At 47.5% G+C, this 22,796-nt stretch overlaps 2 protein-coding genes across 3 annotated transcripts; one reads left to right on the top strand and one right to left on the bottom strand.

Annotated features, from left to right (window-relative positions):
• Nucleotides 1-1,380: 1,380 nt before the first annotated feature.
• On the bottom strand, nt 1,381-18,705 carry LOC128626988 (phosphomannomutase 2-like). Its single transcript, XM_053662668.1, has 4 exons — nt 18,382-18,705; nt 13,241-13,324; nt 9,082-9,255; nt 1,381-2,633 (listed from the first exon to the last, which is right to left on the bottom strand). Exons 1-4 carry the CDS (start codon nt 18,703-18,705, stop codon nt 2,532-2,534), a joined length of 684 nt encoding a protein of 227 aa, XP_053518643.1. The 3' UTR covers nt 1,381-2,531.
• On the top strand, nt 18,635-21,789 carry LOC119041357 (transmembrane protein 186-like). Of its 2 annotated transcripts, none has more exons than XM_037134579.2 (2): nt 18,635-18,706; nt 19,743-21,789. In XM_037134579.2, the coding sequence occupies exons 1-2, from the start codon at nt 18,704-18,706 to the stop codon at nt 20,376-20,378; spliced, it is 639 nt and encodes a 212-aa protein (XP_036990474.2). In that variant the 5' UTR covers nt 18,635-18,703; the 3' UTR covers nt 20,379-21,789. The 2 variants fall into 2 exon arrangements, with proteins under 2 accessions (XP_036990474.2, XP_053518642.1); XM_053662667.1 differs by having other exon boundaries at nt 18,665-18,714.
• The last annotated feature ends 1,007 nt before the right edge of the window (nt 21,790-22,796 follow it).

Here is a 22,796-nt window from a genome sequence, read left to right as displayed (position 1 = left end):
TCCTAGACTGGTTGTTTTGGGGCATGGGTCAGAAAAATGGGATCATCCCTTTTTTCTTAATCACCACTCTCAGGTAGGAGAGCTCAGAAGTCCAGTGTGGCTTTGTGACAACAGAAAATGCCAGTGACTCTGTCCGTTGTGGAGAGATTCCCTGTTGATGCATTTCTGCTTTGTTTGTGTGAGAATGAGCCCTGAGGACAAGGCAATCCAGACAGAAGGAAGTTCAGGAGTCGGGGGCTTGGAAGCCCGAGTTCTCGGTGTCCAGAAGGGCAGAGGGGGAAGAGGAGGCTGTGCTGGGAGGACAGGTGGGCTGCTCTGGGAGGGTCTCTGTGTGTGTCAGGCTGGGAAGTGGTCCTGGGCCCATGTTTCCCAGAGGAGATAGAGAATACTGAGTTTTGTAGGTGCAGAGGCGAACATTTTTATTGTAAGAGTACATTGATTTTCAAGTTATATTAGGAAAAAGCAGAACCAGCCCACTGAACCTTTTTAGGGAGAGGCCAGAGTAGACCTTTAGCTCAAAACGGGAGGGGGCGGGGTTTGAGGACATCTCACACTGAGCGGATGTTATGCAGGTGGCATCAGCGAGGCCTTGGCAACAAAATGCAGGTGATGCTGGAAACCAGCTGTAAGGGACAGGGCTGGGAAGAGTTCCAGAACGTGACAGAAGGGTGCCCCAGAGGGCATAGAGGTGCAAGGGGCTCAGGGGCCTGGCTGCTGTGCCCAGGTGCCTGCCAGGGCTGAGATCAAGGAGCACTTGGGCAAAAAGGAAGAGGAAGCAGTTCTTGGAAAGGAAGTGATGCAAGGCCACCTTCACCCAGCCCTTCCTGAATCCACATCTGCTCCAGTCGGCCAGGCCTCCCATCACTCTCCACTCAGTTGTCACACCGATCTTGAACCTCCTCCAGTTCCTCCCTCAGGATCAAGTTCAGGAGCCACAGGAAGTTCAGAGGGGCCCTCCTGGTGGCCTCTAGCTGCAGCAGCCATCTGCTGTGCCCTCCACACAGGCCTTTCTCCTGAGACTGCTTAAATCCAGCACTAAACACCAGGTCAGCTTCTCTAGTGTGGGGATGGGACTTGCTTTCTCACAGGCCCCAGGCTGCTCAGGGCGCAACCTCTGTGCTTCCTGCTGCTCAGCACTTGGCCACCAGGGTTACAATTCTGGTGATGCTGTCTTCACCCTGTCCACTCCCGGAGGCTGAGGGAATGACTCAGTGCATCCTTCTCTGCAAAGCAGGGCTGAGTCCTGTGCACAGGGCTCCTGGGGGCTCACACACACCACTGGAAGGGCTTGACTGAAATGAAGCTACCTGTGGTAGGGGCGGTATCCCATTTGACAGAAGAGCAGACTGGTTGACATGAAGAAGTAACCAGAATGAGAAATAGGAACAATAAAATCACTTTAATTTGCTACTTTTCATCTGAAAGGTCATTCTAGTATCGTTTGCAAAATACTTCAACAAGAAAAGATGCCACGGGATGGCCTGTGCTGAGAACTGCTTGGGAACATCAACCGTGTGGTGCGGTGGTGGGTGGACTGATCCAGAACTGACAAGCTCTGGGCCAGGTTTGGGGGGAAACCAGGTTCCTCTGCGATGAAAGCACCTGGTGGTAGCATGGAGGTGGGGGGTGCAAAGCACACAGATTTGGGTTGGTGGGCCCCAGCAGCAGTTGGTGGAGCACTTGTGGGTCCTGACATTTCCGATGCTAAACAGTGACATGTTAACCATTGCCTTGGAAAGCAGTCTTCCACCCTATTGTGGACCAGGGCCTGGGGATGCCTTCCACTTTCAGGAGGACCTTGCAGAACCTGGAAGGTGGGGCCCTTCCTAGGCCCCACCATGGCCAGGTCACGGTCGGGGTCAACATACTTCTTTTTAAAAAGATCTGCAGAGAAAGTGCAGCTTCAGCTCTGTTAATGAGTGAGGCGTTCACTGGGGCCCCAAGAAACCTGATGTAAGTAAGGCCCAGGAAGCCCAGCCAGGTCAGTAAGAAGGTTCTTTTGGTGAGGTGTGACACCCCAAGTTAGTCTCTCCAAACCTGGGCTTAGAGAGGCACCCAGGGGAAGGGATGGGAAGGGCTGCATGTCTGTTCAGTTCTCCCTGAGGCCTGTTGGTACCTATGTCCTCCCATCTCCGTGGTTGGAGAACCAGCCCCTCCCTGTGTAGTGACTACTGAGCTAACCCGTGAGCCAGGCCAGCTGAGCTGTGAACTCCTTCAGCTCAGTTGTCACTTGGCCAGCCAGCTATCCACAGGCCAGGCTGAGGTCTGTGGCTCTCAAATAGGAAGTGAGGTGGGCAAACAGTACACATGGTCACTTAGCTTAACACTGCCTGATGCCTACGATGCCCTTGGTTCAAAACTGCCACCAAGCTGACACTCAGCAGGTGCTTCGTTTCAGGAAGTGTTTGAAAATTTCTGTTGTGGGTTGGATGGTTGTAGTGGGCAAGTGAGGGAGGGATCGGGGTTTGGCCACCAAATGACCCTGTCAGACTTGTCAGCTGGGCCTCCCTCCCCTCCCACAGGAAGAGACATTAGGGGAAGAGCTCTTCACAGATCCTGCGTGTGTCCTCAGGTGCCGTCACTGTGTAGCCCACCGTCCTCGGGTCTGTGAAGATCTCATGGTCATTTCCACCCTGCAGAGACACGAAGCAGATGCTGCTGCTGCTGCTGCTGCAGCCCTGGAGCCCGGGGCTGCCAGAGAAATGAAGACCTTGGTATTTTATTGGCAAGGAGGGTTTCTTGGTTACCTCGTTCCTCTGGAAACTAAGAGACAGTCATCACTGAGAAAGGGTTTATCACCTTCTCCTGAACTGCAATTCAGCTGGGAACATATAATTATGCTGATGAAAGGACTCACGATCTAAGGCTTATTTTTCTAAAAAAGAAGGCAAGCTTAGCAGGGGACAGAATTCTCAGAGCCATCAATTTGTTTTCACTGTGCCTAGACTTCCAACGAGTCACAGGGAGTGGGCAGGACAGACGTCCAGAGCAGCTCTGCGCTCTGGAATTTTCTGAGCTAACAGGGCCCACTAGTCCCATGTGACCACGGAGCCCTGGCCATGTGGCTTGTGTCTGAGCCAGGTCACCTGGGTTTAGACCTGGTTCTACCACTGACTAGAGGGCAACTCCCTCTAGTTGCCCTCTAGGGCAACTCCCTGGCAACTCCCTGCCTGTAAAATGGGGAGTGGTGGAACTTCACCATGGTACTGTGGGTTAGTCGATGAGATGATGGGGTCTGGTGAGGCCCCTGGGAAGCAACCTGTGTCAGCTGCAGCAGCTAATCCAGCTTTCTGCTGTTTCCACACACTCTTTTATCTGCTGTACCTCCAGGAGTTGGACGAGGGCATGGATCTGGGAGGACCTGGGCATGCTGCTGGCTGCAGGCGGTGGGGGGCGGCTTCCCATGACTGGGGTCCCCAGCCCCACTATCCCAGGTGAATGAATTGAGATTCCTGCTCAGAGCCTGTGCGGGGAGCGGGAGGGAAGCCCCTGCTTTTCTTCTCATAGAATTTCCTCTATTTTCCTCTTACTGGATAAGCAGTCTCACTTATAATCTTAAAAAAAATTTTACTAGTTTATCATACAATGGAAATAACCACTGAAAACATGGGCTATTCTCAAAAGATTCTGTAGAAAATCTGACATCCTTCTAAAGGGTTGGCTGACCCCTGAAATTCCTGCTGCTCTCAGAGCCCATCCCCAAGCAGTTGGCTTTCCCAGGTGGAAGCGAAATTCAAGATTTCTGGATGGATTGCTGTGGGGCCCTAGGTTTGCTGGGTGGAGGAGTCACGTTAGGAAGCTGTGACCTTGGAGCCTCGAATGCCCCTTCCCAGTTTCGCCTTGGGGTCCTGCTGTGCCCTGGTGACTGAAAAGACCTGAGCTACATGGCAGCATTTGCTACTCAAGGAAATAAGTGTGGAACCACTTATGATTAAAAAAAAAGGAAACCACCAGATTTCCCTGGAAATGGCATGGTAGGTAAACACCAGCACAGAGAACTATGTTCAAAAGAAAAACAGACTCCTGCACTGTCCAGAAGAAACACACACCTGTCGGGGACATGATCACTCCCTGTCACCCCCTGACTTAGGAGGAAGGAGTCAGTAATCACCTATCCCGACAAAGCTGGGGGAGCAACTGCTCCCTGCCTGGCATTGTTTCAGCAACTGGAGGCACACTGGGGCAAACAAAACCACAAAGTGACAAGGGCTGCCTTCCAGCTCCCTGGGACACGGGGAAGAGCTGCAAAGAACAGAGTGGAAGGGAGGCCCTGGCTGGGTAGCTCAGTTGGTTGGAGCGTTGTCCCAATATGCCAAGGTAGCTGGTTCAATCTCTTGTCAGGGCACATACAAGAATCAACCTATGAATGCATGAATGAGTGGAACAACAAATCAATGTTTCACTCTCTCTGAAAGCAATTTTTAAAAATTCAGGGAAGAACAGAAAGAAAAAGAATAGAGGGGGAGGGAACCTGGAGTGACAAGAGAGGGGCCTTTGAGCAGAGACCTGAAGGAAGTTGAGGGGACAACCCATGTGACTGGCTCTCCACAGGAAAGGCAGGTCAGCTCTCACAACCTGCTGGTCTGGGCTGGAAGGGTGAGGACCCAGAGAGTATGGAAGATCTTTTTTTTTTTTTTTTTTTTTTAATGCTGTTCTGGCACACTTGGGACTTTTTTGTTTTTTGTTTTTTTTTTAAGATTTTGTTTTATTTATTTATCTTTAGAGGGGAAGGGAAGGAGAGAGGGAGAGAAGATCAGTGGTTCTTGGGAGGGCAGGGAGTATGGAAGATCTTAGTAGGGATCTGGGACTTTGTGATGCCACCTGAAAGCTGCAATGCAGGACACAATGAGATTCACCTACAGCAGGATCTTTGGGGAGAATAGATGGGCATGAGGACCCAAAGGCAGAAGCAGAGTTGAGTTAGGAGGCTACTACAGCCAGCCAGCCTTCTATCCTGCAATGTGAGGATAGAAGCCAGTAGCTGGTAGAGTGACCTGTGAAACAAGGAAGGTTCACAGCTGCTACGCCTGCCCCTCCCTGGAGAGGACATCACACTAGAGGACAGATGTGTACCTGACAGATGCCTAATTTGGCATGAGTCTCCCATGGTCCTGCTGGGAGCTACAGTGTAACTCACCCACACTCAAGGAAGCTGGTCCAGAGAACCCAAACTTCTCTCTTCTGGGCTGGGCAGCCTTTTCAGCTCCACTTGCTTTCAGAGGGCAGCGAAGTGTCTGTACCACAAAGCCCGTCAACCTCTACCACCCTTTCCCTTCTGCCAGGGGACCTGGCCTCCTCCTCTGCTCCTTTGTGCAGGTGGCTGCACACAGTGTGCACACCAGAGTCAGAGGGAGGTCAGGAGAAGCAGAGCCAGAACACTGAGCTAGTGAGAGTGCACCCTCTAGAATAATGAGACCTTGGACAACCAGAAACTTCAAAGACTGTGTCTGCATGTGAACTGAAGGTTACTTGACTCCAACTGGGGCAACTCACCTTCCCAGACTCAGAACAAAACCTGGTTCCTGAGAGCAGATAAGGGGACGCAGGGCAAAGGGATGGATAACTGATTATAGTCTTGTTAAGAGTATATGTGATGGGTCCAAAGGCGAGGCCACAGCTCAGTCAAACTGCCCACGAATATTTAAATCTCCACGAGGCCCAGGCCTGGGGATGAAGCAGAAGGCAGTGTCTGCAGTGTTCACATTCCAGGGGAGGGGCTGAGGAAAGTGCCCAGTGTCCACCCCACCCCAGTTCTGCACCCACTGTTGTAGAAGTGAACCCCGATTATCCTGATGTGGGAGACGAACAGGAAAGAACGTGTGGTTCACAAAGTGTTAGAATGTTTTCACTGCCACTGCCCTAAAGTCCAGATGTTTTTACACAAAGCATTGGACCAGCAGAAGTTTTCCTGCCTAGAATTCAGCAAGGCTGGGGGCAACTGTGCCGGTGAAGCCCGGGAGGCCAGGCAGAGCAGTTTGGGGCATGTCTTTCTAGGCCCTTGCCACCTCCTTCCCCGCAGCAAACCAAGTCCCCTGCCTCTAAGCTGAATTCACAGCTGGTTTTTAACAGACCCTGGTTCTTGTGCTTGAGGGGAGGGATGAGGGGTTTCGAGGGCTGACTAGTACTTAGAAAAGCAAGGGCCAAGCTCTTTGTTCTCTGGAGGTGCTCAGAGTCCGCGGCACCCTTTGTGTAAGATCAGGTCCCTTCAGAGGGCGGCTGTGTGTCTAGGACAGAGGATGTGGTCAGGCAGGCCTCAGAGCCTGGAGGGCTTGGTGGGGAAATGGCTTCTGACTGACAGCTCTTAGCTCAGGTGCCATTTCCCTGGAAGCCAGCAAGAACATTTGCCTTGACACGCAGAGAGAAAAAAGCTTTCAAAATGTCTCCGAATATGAAGAAAAGTTTGAAGTATTTGAACAGCTCTGTGCCTAAAGTTTCCAGCATCGATATGTTGTTAAAAGGTTTAGATGACTAGACCGTTGGCTCCCACTTCCAGGAAACCACTGACAAAAAGGATCACAGTTGAGGGCAAAGAGTGATTTGAGAATGTTGATCAGTGTTAGTTACAACAGCAAAAACCACAGCCTGCAAGTGCCTCTAACTAGGGAAATGGGGAAATGAACTATGCCTAAATGATGAACTGTTATACCACCATTAAATCTTATTTTCAAAGAAGACTCACTAACGTGGGGGGGGGGAATAAAATATGTGAAGAGAAGAAAGGCGGAAGATAAGACAATGAACATGCAGGGGTCCCACATCTGGGCCAAGTGTGCAGAGAAAAGCCCGGGAGGCAAATCAGCTGTGACTACAAGTGACTGATACTTTCTTCTTCATACTTCTTCTAATTTTATTTTTTAAACGTTTTATTTATTTATTTATTTATTTATTTATTTATTTATTTATTTATTTATTTCAGAAAGAGGAGAAGCGAGAGGGAGAAAAACATTGATATGTGATAGAAACTGATTGGTTGCCTCTTGCTCACCCCAGCTGGGTACTCAGCCTGCAACCCAGGCATTTGCCATGACTGGGAATGGAACTGGCGACCTTTGGGTTTGCAGGCCAGTGCAATCCACTTAGCCACACCAGCCAGGGCTACCTCTTCTAAAAGTTTTACACTAAATGCATATTACTTAAAATTGGGATGGGGGAACATCCTCCAAACAGTATCCATTTTTTAAAAGGAGGTAAGATTTAGAACAACAGAACTGATGTGTGGTGATGCAGTGGTTAATGCAGTAGAAAATAAATTCCAAAAAAGGTCATTACCTGATTCTCTCAAGAGCCACACTCTGCCCTGGCCTGTATGCCTCAGTTAGTTGGGTGCTGTCCGCAAAGCACAAGGTTACCTGTTCCACTCCTGGTCAGGGCACATGCCAGGGATGTGGGTTCAGTACTTAGGCATGTACAGGAGGCAACCAATCGATGTTGTTCTCTCAGATCAATGTTTCTCTCCCTCTTTGTCCTTCACTCCCCCTCTCTCTAAAAATAAATGAATAAAGTCTAAAATAAACCTCCAAAACAAAAAAAACTATGCTCAATTGTGTGAAGTCCCACCTGAAGCTTCAGATGGCTATTTACACACAGAAAGAACATAATCTTTTTTTAAAGATTTTATTTATTTATTTTCAGAGAGAGGGGAAGGGAGGAAGAGAGGCAGAGAAACATCAATGTGTAGCCGCCTCCCTCATGCCCCCAACAGAGGACCTGGCCCCCAACGCTGGCATGTGCCCTGACTGGGAATCAAACCAGGGACTCTTTGGTTCACAGGCTGGCACTCAATTCACTGAGCTACACCAGCCACGGCAACAACATCATCTTTACAGGAAACTGTTTTGGTCTCTGAGAGCTCTCTTCTCAGCCTGTATGCAGCAGCACCAGTTTGGAAGGACAGAAGAAGCTTTTGGCCATTCCTTCCATCTTGGGTGTAATGAATTTCATTAGCTTACTTTTCCTAAAAACATCAAGTTGTTCAAAGCCTGCACTCTGGAGCACTGCAATGAGAGGATGTGAGTATAAACCACCTCTCCCTGTCATGAAGAAAAAGGCCACTGGTACCCCTGAAAAGTACCATGTTCGTTTGAGAACTAGAATCTTTCCCACCTGTGGAGACAGGGTGTGCTGACTGCAAAGCGTGCTCATTTGAAGAGCAGGTACCAGTCGTTTGTTCTGTGCCACCAGCTCTTTCATTCATTACCCAGGATAGACCATAGCAGCAAGCATTCTGGAGTGGACCAGAAGTGAAGGGATAAACACTCCCCACAGGCAGCATTTTGATGCTTCTGCTGGGTACAGTATAGCCCGGGATGCCTAGTGGCAAGAAAAGCATAAGGGCACAGGGGGCAGGAGGAATTTAAAGGGAGCCACTGAGCCCAAGGCTAGGCAGTGAATACCTGGTGCTGAGCCTCCCCTGGGGCCTCCCAAGGGCCACTTCCTTGGGGACCCACCTGTCCTAAGGACAGCCTCCCTCTGCTGCCATGCTGGCTCTGGGGAAAGTCCTCCTAGGGATTCCTCCTACTGGCACTGGCCTTGGACGCCAGGCTCTGCTCTCAGTTCCAGTCTAGACTCAGTCCTGGACTAGGGATTGCAGACGTCCCTGGGACAGCTCCTGTACCCTTTGTGTGATGCCCAGGAGTGACCCCTCCCCTCCTATGTGTCCCCAGAGCCTGCTCCTCAATTCTAGACTCCTTGTCCTCCTGTCATTTAGGACTCTTACTGCCCAAGCTAAGTGAATGCCCCTGGGGAATAAAACACTGTGAAAAAGAAAATAAGGGCAAGGGCTCTGAAATGCAAAGAACATTTGACAGGAGCCCTGGGTCAGGTGTTCTGGAAGGCCCTTGGAGAAGGGCGATATTTAATTCAAAAGCCAAACCCCAAAGGCTGAATTCTGGCCTCCACTGAGGTGTCAGGTGTCTGAGCACTGTGGGGAGGGGACTTCAACCACCTCCTAGGACAGAGGCCTCACCAGTTTGAGCTGGAATGGAGGGGAAGGTGTGGGTAAGAGGAAAAAAGCCCGTTTCTCCATTTTCTTCCTGCAAGCGAAACCGCACAGTGAAACTGCAAAAACACTTCCATACTCACTGGCATGGTTTTGTCTCCAAAGAAATAAATGGTCTTATAGCTGTCATTTTCCACATGTCCCAGGCAATACCTCTTGTCCCATCCATCAGGAAAGACATCAAAGCTGATCTGGCCTCCTGCCAAGCGGGGAGGAGAAACACAAAAGCTAAAGGTGGAAAGGAGGCTAATGACCTGTCACTGGAAAAATGTGCCATTTACTCGTGTCAGCAACTGGATTACACGGTTGATTTACACTGCTTTGGGGATAGGTTCTAGTTCATTCCACCTTATGTGTTTTTCCAACATTATTTCATCTAAAATCTAAAAACGAGGCCTGGAGGATCAGCTCAGAAGGAGGGGTACATTTGCATTTAGATGCTCTGTCAAGCCCTGGGTGTAAAGGAAGCTTGGGGGGGGGGGGATCTGATAGGATTCAGCTGTGCTCATCTCCAGCTCAACACACTGCATGCAGCTCATCTTGTGGGAAAAATGAAAATCACCTGGGAGGTGATTTACAGACAGCTCTCATAGGCAACAAAATCCCCTTCACAGCTTTGTCACAGAAAGATGTTCATCTCACAGTTCCAAAATACTTAAAAACCCACCCATTCATCTATTATACACCATCCCTCTGCATTCCCATTTCCCCACAACTGCACATTTATTAGAGAAAGTAAAGTGAAAGGGCTTTAAGTGATGACTCATAGGCACTGACAGGAGAAATCAGCTCGCTTAAATCATTTGACAGGCATATTCCACCAAAAAACAAGCCTGAGACATCAGTGCTGAGGGAAGAGGTCTGTCTCAGCCACGAGAAATGTTTGAGTGCTGGTCTACCATGGCTAATAAAAGTCTGGTGAGCCTAGACAAGTCCCTTGGTCCTTTCTAGGCCTCAGTTTCTTGATCTGTGGAATCAACTGAGCTGACTTCTAAGGTTCCTTGCTTTTTCCAAACAGTATGTGATTCCAGAATACAGTCAGTCTAATTTATCTAGGAGGCGCTCAACTCATCTCTCTGCTATGGAGTTCAAAGACTAAGTAGGAGGAAAGAAATGTAATCATCAGTAATGTTCTATATTGATTTTGTTAAATAATTATATTTTGAATATATGGGGTTAAATAAATCATTAAAATTAATTTCCTATTTTTTAAATTTTAAAATGGCTTCAGGAAGCTTACGATTGCATATGTGTCCCTGACCGGTGTGCCTCAGCAGGTTGGGCATTGCTGTGTAGACCAAAAGTTCTCCAGTTTGATTCCCGGTCAGGACACAAGTCTGGGCTGAGGGCAAGGGCTCTGGTTGCGGGCATGTGAGAGGCAACTGATTAATGTTCCTCTCACTCATCAATGTTTCTCTCCCTCTCATTCTCCCTCACTTCTCCTCCTTTTAAAAAATAAATAAATAAAAATATTTTAAAAAGACTGCATGTGTGGCTCACATTTCCGTTGGACAGTGCTGTCATTGGGCTGAGAACTTTATAGTTAATACAAAACTATGAAAATCATGACCAGCTAAATTCCCTGAGAGTTTGAAAATCTGTCTCAGACAACCTTGCTAGTAACCTCTCGAAGACACTGATTTTACCAAGCAACGTGACACAGAAAAAAGTTCTGAGAACCACCCCATAATCCTCTCTAGTAACTGAGGAAATGCAAGGTACCCATTGGAAGTTACCTAATAATTAACCTTGTCTTAAAGGGGTTGATTTGACTGCAGAAAAGGAGAACAGCCTAATGCTTTTAGTTACCTTAAACGAAGGTGTTTTAAAAAGAAAAACAAAACACTTTTCTCCATGTTTTCAGTTTGAGTCTAAAAAAAAGTTTCTTAAAAACTCAAATAACTTGTAAGCTATTTATTCTGACAATGCAACTGAAGTGTTTTGTGACAGACTATGTACTTTGAAGTGTCTTCCAGTTCTAAACACTGATGCCTATGAGGCCAGGGGAAATGAAACATTTCCCCTGGACTCTTTCTGCTCTTTCAGTCACACAGCCCTGATGTCCAGCCACCAGCCACTTGTAAATACTAGGAGGACACAGGCCAAGTGTGGAGTTGAGGACCTGCTCAAGGCCAATGTCACTTCTCGCTAGGCCATGTGACCCTGGGCCCCTCTCTGAGCCTCACAAAGGGGCTATCAGCACTCACTCTGGTTACCTCTGCAGGGTCTTGTGAAAATCAAAGGTTCCTGTTTATGTAAAAGTAATTTGTATACTGGGAAACAGTGAATACTCATCAAGTAAAGTAAAAACAGTAAAATTGCAATCACCAGATCCTTTCCCCTGCTGTGCTTAACTTGCAGCGATGTAACATGTGAGCCTATGACACTTTCTCAAAATCCCCATCTGGGTGGTCCTGGAGTTGGTACAGACCAACCCTGCCCCAGCCTACTTCTTCTACCTGTACACCAGGGGACGAGGGGACTGGTGATCATTCCCGGGGTGACCCTAGGGCTGCAGGTCCTAAACAGTCAGAAAAAGAGCTCAGTTATTTTCCCCAACTCAAGGACACAGTACACTCTCATTCCCATGGTACAAAGGGAAGCTGATGCACCTTAGACAGCCTTCTGCTTTAAAAATCAGAATTCAGGCTGTTTTCCAAGCAGTCAACTCCTCCCTGAAGTCTCACTGCACCTGCCTGACCTACATGGGGCACACTAGCCCTACTGCCGAGAAATGAGGGCAAATGCTGATCGAGGTGGGTCTCAGCTCTGCCTCCAGAATTCACCAGGCATGTCATGCTAATTTGGAATTACAACTCTGCACCTGGGTCTCCCTCATTAGATGGTACCTGTCTGAGGACAGCATTCTGACCCATCTTTTATATCCGTTCTTAGGTAAAGACTAAGCTGATATGGGAGAGAATTTCTAATACAGAAGTAGACAGAGTAGGATAATGAGCCCCCATGTGTCCTCACTCAGCTGCAAGTTGGGTCCAACCTATCTCATCCCATGGGACCAGTTCAAGAAAGCCCTTTGCCCACTGATTGGAGGTTTTGAACAGGGGCACTTGTTCCATCAATTCTGATAGTCTCAAAAGCGCACCATTATCCTGAAGTTTGCCATTTAAAAAGCTTCTCCCCCTGATATACAGGTGTTCCATATAAAAGGCAGAACACTGACAAGAAAATGAAAATATTTCAAAGAAACCACCTGTATCCTCGCCACCATGAAATCGCTGATGTTAACATGTGTCCATTTCTTGCTAATCTTTTTTTAAATCCTCACGAGTAGATGTTTACTGATTTTAGAGAGGGAGAGGGAGAAATATCGATTGGTTGCACCCCAATCAGGGATCAGACCCTGAACCTTTCGGTGCATGGGATGACAAATGAGCTACCTGGCCTGGGCTTCTGCCAGTCTTTGATTGTGGGCATGTATGTACATTACGTTGTTATTTAAGACTGAGAATTGAGATGACAGAATCCAAGAGGTAGGTTCCCAAATCAAATGCCTAGAAAAATCAGAAAAATGAGTGAAGGTGCCTGTGAAAGACTGGAGGTGGGGTGGTGCTACTATGTGGAATAGGGCATTCATCTGTCAGCTCTTCAGATGTAACAGAAGCCAGAATTCCAGGTATTTCAAAATGGAAAATCAGACTTTTAAATGATAGTGGTTAAGCCATGGCCGGTGTGCACTGGTCTGCAAAGCAAAAGGTGGCTGGGTCGATTCCCAGTCATTGTACAAGACTAGTTTGCAAGCCAGGTTCCCCATTGAGGGTGTGGGACAGGCAGTTGACCCAAATGTCTCCGGTGCATTGATGTGACTTTCCTGCTTTCTCCCTCCCTTGCCTTCCCTCTAAAAAGTAAATAGGGAAAACATTTTAAATTATAGCAATGAATTAATTCAGGCATGATTTAATGCTGTGGGACAACCAAACTGGGCTTTGCTCTGCTAGTCTCCAGTTCGAGATGTTCAGGTCTGGGCTTTATGTTGCTCTTTTCACATTGCTGACTCACAGGTGATTCCCCTAATTGGTAGTCTTTGAAAGCATTTTTTTTCAATTTCCATCAAATAGACATGCTGTCCTTTATAAAATCATTCTTCTACCACTGATTTTGCAGGTTTCCAGTGATTCTTTATTAAGCACTGGTCTTTAAACTTAAATGAGTACCACCCACCAAAAGACATCAGTCCATATTCTGTTGAAGCCTCTTTGCTAAAGGCAAAACCCACATCTTCTATGGGAGTTTACTTTTTGCAGTGTAGCTCAGATAGTAGTTGATTAAGTCTTGGATTAGGGCCTCACCCAAGTGACCTTGAATATTCTAGGACATAGGTGGAAAACACAAGGCCCTCCACTTTGTTTTATTCAGCCTGGAACCTTGTTTCTTGTGGGAAACCACTTCCCATGCTGTGGAAAAGTAGCTCAGCTCTCTTGTGGAAAACCAGTGGGGTGTGTGTCAACACACAGGATCACGTCCGAGGACAGGATTTCCCATGGGGAATCAGGCCTGCATTGTACCTAGGCTGCTATGAGGCTTGCTCTTGCTAAAACTCCCTCTCTCTAAATTGAGGCACAAGGGCTTACTGCAACTTCCTAAAATCTGAGCTAAACCTCCCAAGTATGGAATGTTAATAATCCAACCACTTTTCCCTTTACATTTGCAAATATCCTTCTTCTTTGATGTGATTAGCAACATCCTCTCCTTTGTTGTCTGTAAACGGTAACCACCTAATGAGAACCTGTGCATAGTAAATGAGAACTACCCTTGTAATGTACCCAGGAAAATAAAAGGCTGTCCAGGTAGGGGTCAGGCCCTCTCTCTCTGACTTAGAGAGTGGCTGTGCCATCCCTTTTTTCCCACAGGATTCCTGTAGTCCATGTGTATTTGTTCATGAGCAGCTACAATGTACAAGGGCAGGATCTACCAGTTTATGCCCAGTGGCAGTGCCGAGTTCCTTGTCCCTAGATAAGTACTTACATATATACAATCCTAAGATTATATTCAGCCCTTTGAATGAAACTGAAAGGCTGAAGTGGCCCCACAATGAAAATGAGTTTGACACCCCTGTTCTAGAAAAGAAAATATCTGAGTTACTCGATTCAGTGGGAGGCATTTTTTCTTTTGATTTTATTGATTATGCCATTACAGTTGTTCTATTCCCCCCTCCATTCCCCTCCTCCCTCTACCCCCCAGCCCCCGCCATTCCCCCCCTTTAGTTTATGACCATGTGTCTCAAGTTCTTTAGATTCTATATTTCCCATACTACTCTTGTCCCCCCTATCTATTTTCTACCTACCATCTATGCTACTTATTTTCTGTATCTTCTCCCCCCTTCTCCTTCTCCCACTCCCCTGTTGCTAACCCTCCATGTGATCTTCATTTCTATGTTTCTGCTCCTGATCTAGCTGTCCTTTTAGTTTGCTTTTGTTTTAGGTGTGGTTGTTAATGACTGTGAGTTTGCTGTCCTTTCACTGTTCATCTTTTTTATCTTCTTTTTCTTCGATAAGTCCCTTTAACATTTCATATAATAAGGGCTTGGTGATGATGAACTCCTTGAATTTGACCTTATCTGAGAAGCACTTTATGTCCTTACATTCTAAATGAAAGTTTTGCTGGATAGAGTAATCTTGGTTGTGGGTCTTTGGATTTCATGACTTGGAATACCTCTTTCCAGCCCCTTCTTGCCTGTAAGGTCTCTTTTGAGAAATCCACTGACAGTCTGATGGGAACTCCTTTGTAGGTGACTGTCCCTTTAGCTCTTGCTGCTTCTAGGATTCTCTCCTTCATTTTCATCTTGGCTAATGCAATTATGATGTGCCTTGGTGTGTTTCTTCTTGGGTCCAACTTCTTTGGGACTCTCTGAGCTTCCTGGATTTCCTGAAAGTCTATTTCCTTTGCCAGATTGGGGAAACTCTCCTTTAGTATTTGTTCAAATAAGTTTCCCACTGGTGGCTGTTCCTTTCCCCCTTCTGGTACCCGTATAATTGGGATGTTGGAGCGTTTTAAGATGTCCTGGAGGTTCCTAAGTCTCTCCAGAGACTCATTTTTTAAAATTGTTTCTTCATATTTCCCTGTTTGGCCATTTTTTTCTTCCTTCTGGTTCACTCCCTTGATTTGTGTCCCAGTTTCCTTTACATCACTATTGGTTTACTGTGCAATTCCCTTCATTTCAACTAGTTTAGCCTTCATATGTTCCTATAATTTGTGACTAAAATCAACCAGTTCTGTGAGCATCCTGATCAACAGTGTTTTGAACTGTGCATCTGAAAGTTTTGCTATTTCTTTGTCGCTTAGAGTTATGGGCTCTGGGGCTTTGAAATCTTCTTGAGCCATTTTTGGTCTGTTCATGCCTGTTAAGTATGAGGAGCGGAGCCTTAGATGTTCACCAGGGTAGGGCTGCTCAGGTTGCTGGATTATAAAGCTCTATGTGGGGGCGGGGTCAGAGTGGGAAAATGGTGGTCCCCTCTGCTGCCTCTCACTGCTGGGGCCTGCTCAGTCCCGTCTCACTGCCCACTCCCTCACTGGTCTATCTGCGCACGAATGCTCAACCACAGTCAACCCGCCGCCCTGTGCCCTTGCTGGGTCCACCCATCGCTCGCTGGGTCGCTCACTGGTTCTTCCCGTTGCAACCCCACACCTGGGATCTGAGTGCTTGAGCCTGTATCATCGAGTTTTCCTGTGCAACCTCACTCCGCCAGCTGCTGGCTTCACCCCTCTTACCGATCAGGCTGAAGATTTTGTTGTTATCAGATTTCTGAAAAGTTCAATTTTCTGTGTTCTGGCTGTGTTTTCTGTTGCTAATATCTTGTCTCTAAGCTTGGTTGTGTAAGAAAGCACAGCGTATCCACCTATGCCTCCCTCTTGGCGGAAGTCAAAGGCCAAGGGGAGGCATTTTCAAAAAGGTCTTCAGCCATTAGGTCAAGGGTCACTCAAGAGGTGGATGCAGCAGTGACCCCCGTTTTCCCTTCCTTCCTTCCTTCCTTCCTTCCTTCCTTCCTTCCTTCCTTCCTTCCTTCCTTCCTTCCTTCCTTCCTTCCTTCCTTCCTTCCTTCCTTCCTTCCTTCCTTCCTTCCTTCCTTCCTTCCTCTTTCTCTAGTTGAAAACATTAGGCAAATGGGTAGGAGCTTAGTAAAAAGCACTGTCAGCTTCTTTAGAGCTCCTGGCTCAATGTTTAGGAGTGAAGTACTGTGAGATGGCAGCTTAGGAAATGTTACAGCAAAGATTAAAAAAAAAAAGATAAAGTTAATGTAAGTCATTGTTGAATTGAAGTGCAGGGGATATAACTGTTCTTTGTACTATTTTTCAGTGGTTCAGTATGTCTTCAATTTTTCATAATAGAAGGTTGGAAAACAATTCACCCAGGTTTAAGCACTGCCCCCTTCCTTTTGCAGCCTTTTATTCTAAGTTGAACTGTTTTTAGATGAAGTGGCATATCTTAGGAAAGTACTCAGTACAATAAAATACTAGGAAAACAGTGAGATGTGCAAAACCCTGCACTCCATGCTACTTAGAATTTACCTGTTTAGGTCATATCCTGTTTCAGCAGCTTCAAGAAAAGATAACCCATTCAACTGCCACACCGTATTGTGCTTATCAACGTTTGAGAATACATTTGTGAGGAAGGGAGAGGCTGAATAATGAGTAGATTGTTGCTAAAATATTTTTATTTTTTACCAAGAGCACCCACCACATAGACATCATTCTCTTTTAAATTGCAGAGTTTTTTGAGTGTTAAAATGATTTATGTTCAGTGCAAAGAATATCATGCTTCCAATGTTTTAAGGGACTATGTACATTATGGGTTGCCTGGTTTCATTGCTATTTCATACTTTATGCTTATATAGCATCATTCCTTCTGTGAATCAGATGCTCTTTCCTGAATGGCATATCCAGCAACCAGAACAGTTTCCACCTAAGAAGAATGGCAGAAAATGGTAAACTTAGCAAACACGATGCCCTGAGGCCAGGAGACTGGTACCAATCAGAGCTGCTGAAGTGAAATCGAGAGGACCTTGAGTCTCAGTCTCCTTAGGTTTAAAAGGATAGTTATACTACCTGCGATGAAAGGTTGAGAGGGTCTAATGATGTGTGTAAAAAGGCTTGGAATGTAAGCCCTACACCATTATGACAAATGGGACAAATTGAGCAGCTGCCTGTTTTTGTAATACAGTTTAACTGGAACACAGCCACGCTGTGTCTACATATGGTCTATGGCTGCTTTTGCATGAAAGTTGAGTAGTTACAACAAACCATATGGTTGGCGAAAGCAAGAGTAACTACTGTGACTCTTCATAAACAATGACTAGCTGACCTTGGCCCTACACCACCACGGGCTTTGAACGGCTTTGGATGACGCACAAGCGTGTGGTGATCAATGAATCTCAGAGTCAAAAGGGGCCTTTGGAGAACTTGCACTTGAATATCTTCACTACATACATCCAACATGTGGCTCAGAAAGGTAAAATGACACATCTAAGGTCACACACATTTGATGTGGAATGCTGAAGCACACCACTGCTACCACCAGGGCAAAATTATGGTGGGTAGAGAAAGCACTTGAAGACAGTAAGGCCGACTGGGCCTCATGTTTGATTGGCGGGTGTTCCGTGATCAGTTTGTACAAGGAGGGGGCCAGAGTGAGCTAATCCCAAATGCTGATCTTAACTGAAACCTATCTGTGCCTGTGGCAGCAAAATCTGGAGGCGGGAAGCAAGTGTCCAGGAGTCCAAGGAGGCTCTCCACAAGCCTCCTGTTGAACAGTCTAGGTCTCCTCGATCATCCCAGACCCTCGGCAGCGGCTGGAGAAGGGGTGATGGTGGTGGTTAATATTTGTTAAACATTACTGAACACAGCCTCCTGTAAGGCAAGATACTTTCATGAACTTGTTTGATTTCATTTGACCCTCACAAGCCCCATATGGAACAGGCAAAAACTAGATGCTGAGGCTCAGAGGTTAAGGGACTTGCTCAAAGTCACAAAGCAGAGACTCTACTAGGCCTGTTCGACCTGGAAACCTATGTTTTCCATAGCCGGGTTCAAAGTACATCCCACAGCTGACCGAACTGAGGAGGGCACACAGCTGCTAAGGGGGCTGAGCAGTGGTTCAAACCCGGGGCTTGCGGTGAGTGTTCAGAACTGCAATTCCCAACCCAAGGCAAGTTTCTACCTTTCAAAAGTTTTCGCCCCCTCGCATCTCCAAGCACCCTGAGGTGTTCGGGCTCACGCTCTAGGGCACGCAGAACTGAGTTCAGCCCTGTCAGAGGCGGAAGGCGGTCCTTAGCCGCCCCTCAGTGCCCACCCTGAGGGGTCGTCATCCTGGTCTGGGGGCAGCAAGAGATTCTGCACCCGCTGCCTCCAGCCTGCCGGGCGCCGCCTACCTGCCGCGGGACCGTCAGGGTCCGGTCCACGTGGAAGAGACAGCGCTGGGGGGGAGGGAGCCAAGTCGCCAGATCCCACGCTTCACCTGAGGTGACCGGCTGGCACCAGGAACTGGGTTCGGAACTTCCGGGTTTAGCACTGCGTGCTGCAGGGCACGTCGTGAGGAGGAGAAGAATCCACTCCCACAGGGTCCACTGCGTCAGCAACACTCTGTGGACCACAAATCCCAGAATGCAACGTGCCCCACGCAGTTCCGTAAGGCGGAGCAAGCGGTGGTGGACTTTCCGCTCGCTGACAGAATTCGGTAGACAGTGCGGGGCCATGGTAAGCAGGTGGGTGGTGGAGACTGAAGGAGGTGACGCGCTTTTCGGGTCGGGGTTGGGATTTGGGTCAGGCCTGGGGCCGGCAGGCCGAAGCCAGACATGGTGACTCGGGGAACGCGCGGGAGGTACCTCCGGAGTGGGTTATGATTTGTTATTCCCGGGCTTCCGGTGCGCGCAGGCCACGTGCGCGATCAACAGCGATACTAAAGTTCACAGAGCATTCATTTCAGGTCCGTCAAGTGCTCTTGAGGGCTTTAAAACCGTCATCTCTTTCAGTATATTCTGAATCCCCGTTTGAAAGATGAAGAAATCGTGGGCTAAAGTGGGGGGGGGGTAAGTTGCCCACGGATCCAGAGCTAGTGACTAGGAGTCGGGATTGGAACCCAGACCTGTTCCAAAGCCCACAGCAACGTTCACTGCAGTAGTCAAGGTGTGGGACTGTGCTTCCACTAAAATCCTTGTGCTTCCGTTTGGCTCCTTCACCCCCCTCTCCCCCTCCAGTCTTCCCGCTCCCCCTAACAGGGCTAAGAAATCACCATTTCCCTTCAGCACCCAGATGACGCTCTAAGCAAGCAGAGATTACGAAAGTTACTGTGCTACATAACTAACGGATTTGTACCCCACTGGGACATATACTGTTTGGGGAAATATTCACCTGGCCTGATGGATCCGGGGCTGGGCACCTGCCTACGTATTTTTGTTTAAATGAACGCAGAGGGCTGTGCCTCCTTCCTGTGCCTACTTGAAGTGCCTGCAGGAAGGTGGGCCGGTTGGAGAGTCAGACCCTGTCCCACTCTCTGGCTGTGTATTCCTGGGTAAATTTCTTACCTTTTCTGGCCTTAGATTTTTACTATTTCACACAGCTTTTGTGAAGGTCACATGAGGTAAAGCACCTGGGTTTCCCTTTCCCTCCATCTTTGTCCTGATGGTGACCTCACAAGATGGACAGGAGCCTCACAAGATGTTTTGCAGGTGTTCATTGTGTGATGAGCATGGTCGAGTTCTTCGAGAGAAATGGTCTCTTGTCTCCCTTCCAGGCTGCTGTCCTCCGAGTTGTGATGCGGTTGCCAGTGCCAGCTGTGTGGGGAAGGCCTCTCTACAGGCTGCAGTGCTGCAGTGGGCAGGATTTTAGGAAGTGGGTGGGGAGTAGGTCACCCACATTGAAAGGGAAACCACCAGGCACAGAGACAGAGAAATTCCAGATGATCTACCGGTTTGATGCCATCAGAATCTTTAGGTACTTGTCTCGGCTGAAGGTGGTACAAACAGCCCTGACGGTGGTGGCCCTGCCTCCTGGCTTTTACTGGTACTCCCAGGGCCTTATGGCTTTCAACTCCTTGTGCCTCGTAGGTGGGATAGCTGGGTTTGCCCTGGCCATGCTGTGCTGGATGAGCTATTTCTTCCGGAGGCTAGTGGGTATCCTATATGTGAATGAGTCAGGCACCATGCTGCGGGTGGCCCACCTGACCTTCTGGGGCTGGCGGCAGGACACATACTGCCCAGTGGCCGACGTGATCCCTATGACGGAAACCCAGGACTGGCCTCAGGAACTTTTTGTACGGATCCAGCAGTACAGTGGGAAGCAGACCTTCTACCTCACCCTGCGCTATGGACGCATCGTGGACAGAGAGCGTTTCACACAGGTGTTTGGGGTGCTGGACACACTTAAGTGAATAGCTGGACACTGGGCTTCTGGGTAACCTTGGGCCACCTGGATCTCTGACAGAAGGCTGAAGGTGTGGGCAAGGTTAAAGAAAGGGGACCTGTGAGCTGGAGACTTTGCCAGGATTCCTGGGAAACTTGCCTTTTGGAATGAGTAAGTTCATGAGGCTGATGCTAGTAAGATAGTTTAGGAAAGAGGCCTTAGTGCAAATTTTTACGCACTTGTATATGACATTCATGTAGGTAATGGCCAGCAGGTTCTCTTGGGAGCCAACTGTTGGAAGAAGCTATGCCCCATTCATGCAAACAGAAAGTGCTGTGAAATGGGAAGAAGGGTGGGGCAGGCGGAACATAGGATTTGGAGTTGGAAGACTTGGGTTTTGTTCAACCTTAACTTCTGTCCTGGGCCAGGTAGCTGAGTCTCTCTGAACCTTGGTTTTTCATTTGTAAAGTGGAAATCCTGCCTGTCTCATGGGATGTGTGTGAGAATAAATAATAAATGTTGAGTGCTTTGCAAACTCAGGATGCAAGAGCAAACATGAAGTGTTTGTTTAGAGGTGATGGAGTGGTAGACCCAGCAGCAGACTGGATTGGGATGAAACCTGGAAGTGGGTCATTTGGTCCTGCCAGATGGTAACTACATGAGGGGAATGAGAGTCATCCAAGCAAATATGGCACTCCTGCAAGACAGTGTTTAGTACCCAGAGGGCTTGGGGCTCTCACATCAGATGTCTCTGGACTGTGTGTGCCTGGGCCAATTTTTTGCCTAAAGAATAGATTCTCAATCCCTGGCTCCATATGCGGAATCACCTGGAGAGCTTTTTAAAAGTGTTGTTACCCAGGCCTGTGACCATGCCCCCCAGGTGGTTCTCATGTGTAGTCTGGGTTGACAGTCAATGGGTGGAAGTCTCACCGTACTGGGAGGTGAGAGCCAGGATTCTCACCCTCTTTTACATGAAAAGAGCTTTTGTTCCTATGCACAGTCTGCTGTGTAGTACCAGCAGAGGGCACACAGAGCAAATGCATTATCCATTCCTTTATTCCTGAGCTAAAATCATACGTCTCTATGTGAGAATGGGAATCAGATTAGGGCTTTTACCACATGCATAGGGCAGCACCTAGGAGCCGTGCAAAAAAATCCCAAATCAACAAGACTACCCTGTGTTGAACCCCCACAGGTTCCTGTAGAAACTGGGCATGTGTGTTTTTGTGCTAATTCTAAGGCAGCCCAAGTTTTGAAAATCATTTTGTGGGGTTTATCCTTCCCCAAAACCAAGCAGTAGCTCCTCAGAAAATGGAAGTGGCCTTTGGATTCAGGTGTTGGAATTAGCCGCTTTGACAAAATCTAGCCTCATTAGCAAAGAGGTTACATTGGTGATTAGCCTCTTTAACAATTCCAGCATAGTCATGTAATAGCGATACCCAAGCATCCATATGAGAATATTCACTGAATGTTTCTAACAGCAAAACAAACAAAACACCAACAAAACGAAGTAAGCTGTCTCTGTTACTAGGTAACAGTTAAGTAAATGTTGGCAATGTGCAATTGAAAAATAAAATGTTGGTAGATCCATATTATGGGACATACATGGTGCTTAATCAGAGTTAGACTGATATAATCTACTGATGTGGAAAAGTAACCATGGGGTAATGTTATGTGGGACAAACTAGTTACAGAACAATATAGTCTTTTGTTCTTAATTTTTAAAAAATGCATACATTCCAAATTGTGAACAGTAATTACCTCTGGGGAGCATTCTCGGGGTTGAAGGCAGTGGATGAGATGAAGGGAACGCTCCTGGTTCAACTTTGTAACCCAGTATTTAAAATTTTTATAATGAGTTTGACATGTGTCTTAACATGAAGAAAATGTTGTGATAAATATACAGTGTCTTCTTCCATCCTTTCTTCCTCACGTCAGCTTTCTAGGTAGTTTCTCAACTATGTATTTCCACTGTGGACTGGGAAACTGAGTTGACAGGAAACATTTAGTCACTGAGAGTGTCAGTGGGACGTAACTGTGTCCCCTTGTAGACTGACTTTCCTTCCTGTCTGCTGAGAACAGTGTGGGTTTTGTGCCCCTCCATGCTGCCCGTGGGCTATATATCATTTAGATGCAGGGAATGGTAACGGTCTGTAGCATGTCGATTCTCATATGCTATGCTGAATGGTTGCCATGGACTGAATGGTCCTCCCTAAAATCATATGTTGAAATCATAACCCCTAAAGTGATGGTGTTTGGAGGTGGGGCCTTGGGAGTTGATTAGGGTTAGAGGAGGTCTTGGCGATGGGGCCCTCATGACAGGATTGATGTCCTTGTAGGAAGGAGACAAGACTGAGTATAACAAGGACGGCCATGTGAGCACATAAACAGGGAGAGACACTCAACAAGAACCTTATGGACTTCCATTCTCCAGAACCGTGAGCAG

This window comes from Artibeus jamaicensis, unplaced genomic scaffold, assembly GCF_021234435.1.
Source record: "Artibeus jamaicensis isolate MK-2021 breed Jamaican fruit bat unplaced genomic scaffold, CSHL_Jam_final contig_2668, whole genome shotgun sequence".
In the NCBI taxonomy this organism is placed as follows: Eukaryota; Metazoa; Chordata; class Mammalia; order Chiroptera; family Phyllostomidae; genus Artibeus; species Artibeus jamaicensis.
The sequence above is the reverse complement of the archived record's forward strand: the minus strand, read 5'-3'. Positions and strand labels throughout refer to the sequence as shown.